This window comes from Triticum aestivum, chromosome 2D (genome assembly GCF_018294505.1).
Source record: "Triticum aestivum cultivar Chinese Spring chromosome 2D, IWGSC CS RefSeq v2.1, whole genome shotgun sequence".
NCBI classification, from domain to species: Eukaryota; Viridiplantae; Streptophyta; class Magnoliopsida; order Poales; family Poaceae; genus Triticum; species Triticum aestivum.
Window position 1 is genome coordinate 624,959,085 of NC_057799.1, and position 8,126 is coordinate 624,967,210.

The 8,126-nt window shown below is 43.2% G+C and overlaps 1 protein-coding gene across 1 annotated transcript; it reads left to right on the forward strand.

Annotated features, from left to right (window-relative positions):
- Positions 1-1,237: 1,237 nt before the first annotated feature.
- Positions 1,238-2,750, forward strand: LOC123050547 (probable glutathione S-transferase GSTU6). Its single transcript, XM_044473323.1, has 2 exons — positions 1,238-1,685; positions 1,884-2,750. The coding sequence occupies exons 1-2, from the start codon at positions 1,356-1,358 to the stop codon at positions 2,643-2,645; spliced, it is 1,092 nt and encodes a 363-aa protein (XP_044329258.1). The 5' UTR covers positions 1,238-1,355; the 3' UTR covers positions 2,646-2,750.
- The last annotated feature ends 5,376 nt before the right edge of the window (positions 2,751-8,126 follow it).

Below are 8,126 nucleotides of genomic sequence, written 5' to 3' on the forward strand. Positions count from 1 at the left end.
GCGTATGCAATGCGGGTACTGTTGTCGACGGCAACCAAACACGCCCTAGGCAAGCCGCCTTGTCCAGCCCTACCAGCCCGCGTTGCCCTGGGCCGGCGCCATCCCCTGAGGAGTTCTCTGGGGGATTGGCTTCGGCAAAGAGGGTGACCTCACCTGGAGGTCTTTCGCCCGTCGTGGGTATGCATCGGCCGAGGACTCCCGAGTGCAGCCCGCGCGTGACTCCGAGGGGGTCTCCGGTGCCCGAGCGCTTGACTCTGAGGGGGTCTCCGGCGCCTGCGCCCGTGGAGGTGGGTGCGACTTCTCCAGTAGGGCAGATGGCAGGCGGCCATAGCCCGACTGGCTTGGTGGACATACTACTTTTCAAGAAAATCGCGTTGATACTTGACAACTTCTCCAAACCGAAGAATAATACGTACTACTACTAGATAGGTTCAATGACCAGCCAACCAATTTGGCGCGGTCGTGGCCGCCGGCGGGGAGAAGGGAAGGGCCGGCGCAGTTGGGGAAGGCCTTGTCGACGTACTGTATTATGTTGAGAGAGCCGCGTACAGACATGGCGCCGTGGATCAGCCACAGCTGCACCTTGCTGTGGCGCAGCAGGTCATCGATCCTGTTGTTGTTCCTCGTGTCCTGGTCCTGCTCCACGCAATCGTAGGTCAGGCCCTTGAGGGCGGAGCGTGAGCCGCACCCGCAGCACGTGCCGGCCATTCCGGCGGGTCTTGATTTGCACGTAGCTAAGCTTTGTGTTTGTGGTTATTCCTGCCTGCACGTACTTTCTTGGTGCTTTGGTTGTAATGTCTGACTTTTGAGGATGCAGCGAGAGAGGTCAAATTGTTTGGTTGGTCTTTGAACCATATCTGGCCTGGTTACTATTCTTGGGTTTAGAAAAGTAATCAAGTATGACAAAAAAAGTAGACATACAGATTTTGTAGCAATTGTTACGTAATAAGGATAGCAATTCTGAAAAAAGTACGACCGTACGCCAGCTTATTGCCATCCGTCTAGAAATCTTTGACTCGGACAGGCATGAGCAAACTTTAGCCAGCGGGGAACAGAGAGCAGGCAATGAGAGGCCTCGTTTGGGTAAATCTTATTCGGCGTTCAAGAAACCGCGTTACGATACTTGACAACTTTTCCAAAGCGAAGAATAATACGTACTACTACTAGGTAGGTTCATTGACCAGCCAACCAATTTGACCCTCGTGTAGTCGTGTCCATCCTTTTGCTCTTCGACAAGTCTACAACTCTACAAATACACACTTCTCCTTCTACCCATCAAACAAACAACCCAACACCAACAAGGGAAAAAACACACAGAGCTAGCCAGCGTACGTGCAAAGTTTGAGTTGATTGAAATGGCCGGAGGAGACAACCTGACGCTGGTTGGCATGTGGGCGAGCCCTCACGTCCTGCGAGTGCAGCTCGCGCTCCGCCTTAAGGGCCTGAGCTACGAGTTCGTGGAGATGGAGGGGGAGCAAGGCCTCAAGAACAACAAGAGCGAGCAGCTGCTCCTCAACAGTAAGCTGCCGGTGCTGATCCATGGCGGCAAGCCTATCCGTGGGACGTCGTTGAGCATAATACAGTACATCGACGAGGCCTTCGCTGGCGCCAGCCCCTCCCTCCTTCCCGACGACCACTCCGAGCGTGTTGTGGCTCGTTACTGGGCTGACTTTATCGATGACACGGTATTGTGCTATTTTTTCTAGAATGATTGAAGTTTTTTTTACTAACCTCATCATCAACCGCACAGGAGTTCAAAACATTCTACACGCATGATTGATCGACTTTAATTAAATTCGTCATCTTCGTATGCTTTGAGTTTCTTTTATGGTAATTATACACTACGGTGGAGTTATTATAGCTTGTACCCTGTGTATGTGCAGCTCGTGAAGGCGATGCACAAGGCGGCATGGGGCAAAACAGACGGGGAGAAGGCCGAGGGGAAGAACCAGGTCGCCTCAGCCGTGGAGACCCTAGAGGGAGCTATGAGAGAGTGCTCCAAGCCCTTCTTTGGAGGCAGCAATGTCGGATATGTGGATGTCGTGCTCGGTAGTCTTCTTGGGTGGGTGCGCGCGACTGACACGATGCAAGGTGTCAAGACCTTCGACGACCCTGCCATCACGCCTCTCCTTGCCATGTGGGCATGCCGCTTTGATGCACTGAAAGCAGTCCAAGTGGTCATGCCAGACGTGGGCACGCTGGTCGATTTTGCCATGCCCATGATGTCGGCTCGCCACTCTGGTCGATGGGGCCTCGTCGTTTACCTATATGTTTTTGTGGTTCTTCTGCAAATGGTGGCGTCCTATCTCACTTGGTTGGGTCGAGCCGAGGGCAAAGGAGATCCCCAGGACGGAAACCCTTGTTCTCGCCTTCACTGGTTGGCTCCAGGCGCATTACCGTATTGGGGTTGCTATGCCCTAGAAGGCATGGACTTCGTGACCGGATCTATGCCCACGCTGTTTCTTCTCTATGTTTTCGTGAAAGGTTTCAAGAGTAGTATGGTCAGGGTGCTGGTGACGGGAGTCCCTGTGTTAGTCATCACATGGTATTTTCTTACCCTCTACAAGCCGTGTGGCCCTGACACCTTAAACATTACTAGTACATTGATGAGCGCGTTGCCGCGCCCATCCATATTTACCGAATAACTTCAAATAAAGAGGAGTATGGCGACACATAACAGGATTGCCGCGCCTTGTGTTGGACATTTATTTTGAATAGAGTTTTGTTGTGTGCATCGTCAATGCAGAGATGAGGAGCATTATAAAGAAACATGGGAGCTTATTATAATAAAAGGGTTGATTCTTTCTTTTAATTTTCAGAAGGTGAAATTGTCCAGAAAGATGAAACCATCGAGATCTGGTGGTGTCTTTAGGTAATTACGGTCATGAGGTGGCATCTTCGGTCAGTGAGTTGTTGAACTCAGAGACCGAAAATGCCTTGGTTATGTTACAAAAAAACGGCCTCTAAGACCCCCCCGTCAAGAATGATGATCTGGATTTGCCAGAAAAATCATACAGCTGTTCTTGGCATTCTTGAAATGATACTCAACCCTCTCTTTCTTCATTTAATTCTACGTCACCTCATAAATAATGCTAGTTGGCATGCATGATACTACTAGTTATGATACTCCCATTACAGGTAACCTTATCTGATCCATAGCCTGGCTAAATCAGTAACGTCTATTGTTTATTTCTCATCTACTTTCCGCGTGTCTTTCATCATAGTATCAACATCCAAGACAAAACATGGGTCAGAACCTACATTGTCATCTAAAAAAAACTAATATTTCATTTTTCAGGTGTCAAAATATTTCTCTGTGGGCAAGCTACATTTTCTCCACATGAGTTGTATGTTCCACTGGCAAAAAAAGGCAACAATGACATCCAGTTCTTTCTAGGAAGTGCCATCCTTCCGGTCTGTGTATCCTGCCAACCATGATGAACACAATCAAATTTTATTCAAGTGACCCTCAACAAGCTGAGGGCGAATGGCTCAGAAAACCAAAAAACTTTCCTCACAGTGGCTAATGCATGACAATCCCATGAGCTGCAGTATGACCACCTTTCATCGAAAGAGCATAGACGGAAAAACAACATATGTATCTGTCTTGCTCACCAAGACAGCACCTTTCAAAATATAGCAACACCGATACGGTAACATTCTCAACACTAGGCAGTGGAAGTCAGAACAAAAGGAATCACCATACAGCTCCCCTCTTTCGTCACCTGAAATCAACTACTACATGAAGTCGCAATTTGCCAAAGAAGTGAAGACAAAATTAAAATAACTTGCAGGGATTCACGCGAGCAGTGAGTAGGCATCTGCATGGCTAAGTCGACCAGCTCGCCCACATCTAGCATGAGTCCCTGAACCTTTTTCAACGAACAGAAGCGGTCCTGCCACACTAGTAGGAGCGGCGTGGTGATAGGGTCGAAGGTCTTCACGCTGGGTTGTCTCTTATCGGTGACGCACAGCCATGGAAGAAGGCCACCGAGCACCACATCCACATATCCGGGGCTATCGCCTCCATAGGAGGGCTTGGAGCACTCTCTCAAAGCTCCTTCTAGCGTCTCCATAGCGGCCCCCACCCGGGCCTTCACCTCTGCCTTCTCCCTGCACGTTACGCTCCATGTCGCCTTCTCCATCGCCTTGACAAGCTGCACATGCACACGACACAAGTTATAACAGAACCAGAAGTGGCAAAGCATATATGAAGTCGAAGAGAAATCAAACGAATGACGATCACACATGCGACATGCTTATGCCGCCGTGGATCAGCACCGGCAGCTTACTGTTGAGGAGCAGCTCGTCGCTCGTAGCTCAAGTCCTTCTGATGGAGCGCGAGTCGCACTCGCAAGACGTGCGGGCTCGCCCACGTCCCCAGCAGCTTCAGCTCGTCTCCTCCTCCGGCCATTCCTAGCTGCCTGGTGTCGAGCGACCAGCTCAATTAGGCCGGTCTCAGCTTAGTTTACACGTAAGGTAGCTTAACGTGAGCTTTTGAGTTTTGATCTTTCTTGCTATATATGCCTTCTTGGGTTGATACTATTGTTCGACAAGAAAAGTATTCAAGTATGACCATATGCCAGCTGGGTACACGTCTACTGTTCTTTGACTTTGACTAGAATTCCATTATTTGAACATTGTTCGTGCACTCATGACTCATCTACCTCGCCTTGCGGATTGTACACTACCCATTATTGCAGTCGCCATCGATCTGCTGGCAAAGTACAGTCATGTGCCTACCAGGAAACATCGAGGAGACGTAAGACTAGCCACAATGGGTAGTAACATAGAGTAGTAACATGCCCATGTTACTACTCTGCGAGTAACATATGTGTGGTAATATGTAACACTTTATTTATTGGGCTATAGATTCATCTTGCCTTGATATGTGTGATGTTACTCATAGTAGTAGTAACTAGCTATGTTACTACATGCATCTCTTTCTTCATTTATTGCTTGCCACATCATCTATTTTATCTAGATATGTGTGATGTTACTACCTATGTTACTCCCACTGTGGGTAGTCTCAGAGAAATGTTTGGATACTTTTAAGGGACTGAAAATCTTGGATTATTTTATAGAGAAGAAGGAACCATGACCTATCAGTGCTAGGCTATGTCTGACGTTGGGTACCTAATAGAGTAACTATCTATCACACATATGAGTCATGCACTATACACATTACCACTATATCATCAAAATAGTCTAAACAAAGTCTTATATCGGCTTCAACGAACCGCTATGAAATCATACTAACACAATAGTGTATGACTTTGACCAATGATGGACCACATTCAGTTGACGCATACAAGTCCCTTGAAGTTTTCATGGAGTACATGCTACTATCTTTTTATAGCCAAGTGCATTGACCGATTCAAAGATTACAAATTGATTCTCCTTTTATTTAAATACACAAACATTTTTTAAATTTTGAACTGATTTTAATAAAATATTTTTTTTAATTCATATACATAATATTGTTTCTAAATGTGTATTGGACTGGGCCATCGCCGGCTCATATAGATGTTATAGGTTAATACGTTGTTGTTGCACAAAGTGTGGAAGGAGGAGAGCTCCTATTCGGCGCTTATGGCCCCCGCTAAGGAGAACTCCTATACAGCGCTAACAGCACCCGGTAAGGAAGCTGGTACTCACGGGCAAGTTAGATGGGCCATAGCCCACGAGGCCACCTGACCTCAGTTTTTTTTTATTGCTGACCATTCTTAATTGACCTTTGATCATTGCTGCTTGCCTTTGAACATTGACCGTTAAATTTTGAAAAGATCACAATTTCTTAAAAAAATTTGAACATTTTAAGAAGTTTAGGAAAACAAAAAATTCAAGAATTTTGAAAAAAATCAAAGATTTTGAAAAAAAATCTGTGAATTTAAAGGAAGTTCATAAAGTTTGAAAAAAAAATCAAAATTTCTCATAGAAAACTACAGGAATATGAGAAAAGTTTGTGAATTTCAGAAATTTCAAAATATTGAAAAATAATTGTACATTATTAAAAAAATCATGAATTGGAAAAAATTTCATAACCTTAGAATTTTTTTCGCAAATATATAAAAAATTTCTTGAATTTGAGAAATGTTTCTGAATTTGGGGAAATTTAGCAAATTTGAAAAAAAACAATAAATTTTGAAAAGTTCATGAATTTGAGAAAAAAAATCATGATTTTCTTTTTTGTAAATTTTGAGAAAAATCATGAATTTTCAAAAGTCCAAAAAAGTAAAAAATAAAAACAAAAACAAAAAATACCACATAAATGAATAAAACCAACCTAAATAAACCACAGAAAATTGCCCAAGAAAAAACAAGAGGAAACCTTTAGAGAAAAAAAAATATGGGCAGGCCCACTACAAAAGGGATCAAGGAAGCTCTATGGGTGTCGTGTACCATTTGCACCTTAACGGGTGAAAGGAGGGGACCACCTTCTTGAGACGTCCTATATAGCCATATACTAATTAAGGGGTACCCCTTGCAAAGATCTTTCCAACCTTCTAAGGGTTTTGACTTGTCACAACCTTGAAGTTTTTGCTTTATCCGTAGATACATTTATTCAAAATGTTTTATTGCCTTTAAATCCCGAACCATGTGCACCGCTGAATTTCTCGCGTCGAGATTTTCGAAAATAGATCCCATTTTAATAGATTTCGACGAACTTCTTTCACAAAAAACAGGAAAAAAATGAGTTAGAAGCATGCTTTTTTCTCCATTTTTTCGCTTTCCTATGCCTCTCACGGAAGCAAATTTATGCCTGCACAAGAAGCATCTTTGTGCTTCTCGCGGAAGCAAAAAAGAAAACGAAAAACTTGTTATTTCCTTTCTGAACTGTGCCTCTCGCGATTAGTTGCTCCTCCTATACAAGGCTTAACGTGTCAACATGATAGATGGCGCGCCACATGGGTCGTGCCTCATCCAGCTCCTCTCGTCCGTTCACCAACGCACAATTTCTTTTTCCTCGTTTGTTTTTCGTGCTGTTGGTTTGCCATCTCAGAAGAAACCCGATAGGTTTCATATTAAGTTTGAAATTCTGGTGAAGTAAAGAAAGATCACAGATTAGAAAAACTATTTGCAATTGAAATTATCATGACTTGAAGAAAATTGCCGATTTGAAAACATTCATACATTTGAGGAATTTTAAAAACATGCACGAACTTGAGAAATATTCGCGAATTGAAAAAAATGTTCATGAATTTGAAAGAAAAAAACAAACTAGAGAAAAATGGGTAAATGAACTTGAAATGTTTTCGCCAATTTGTATAAAGAAGTCCACGAACTTGAGGAAAATGTTCATGAATTTGAGAAAAAATTCACGAGTTTGAAAAAAGTTCATGGTCTTGAGAAAATGTTCATGAATTTTGATAAATCTTTACGAATTTGAGAAAAAGTTCCCGAAATTGAAAAGATAAAAAACGAAAACGAAAATCGAAAAATGCACTGTTTTTATTGATGAAAAGGCAGAAAAAATGACAATGTTGTTATTGATCACGTTGGTTGCGTCAAAAGTCAAGTCACAAGCTTTGATCAAATTTATAGAGAAAAGTATGTTTTTGGTCCCTGAAGTTCTCACAAAGTTTAGACTTGGTCCCTCAAGATTTTTTGGTATACATTTAGTCCCTCAAGTCTCAAAACCGGATAAGTTTGGTCCTAAACCAGATTTTGAGCACATTGACCGGGTTTGACTGCCACAAAACCGCGCGATGAATAGTAAATTTGAAAGAAAAAACTTCAGAAAAATGAAAAAAATTTGCTAGAGCCTGTCCGACATCATTTCGTGACAAAATTTTGGTCGCACCTTGCGCACGTAAGCATATTGGAAAAGAGCCCGATTTTTTTTTTCAAATTTACTATTCATTAGGATTTTTTTTTTCGAATTTACTATTCATCAGGATTTTTTTTTTCCACGAGCTCCTCGAGTGCTAAAAGAGCCCGAAATTTTGTTCGCATCTTGCGCATGTAAGCATATTCGACCCAAATAATTTCAGATTTTTTGAAGTTTTCTTTCGAATTTACTGTTCATCGGGCGGTTTTGTGGCGGTCAAAACCGGTCAAGGTGCTAAAAAAAATCTTGTTTATGACCAAAATTATCCGGTTTTGAGATTTGAGGGACCAAATGT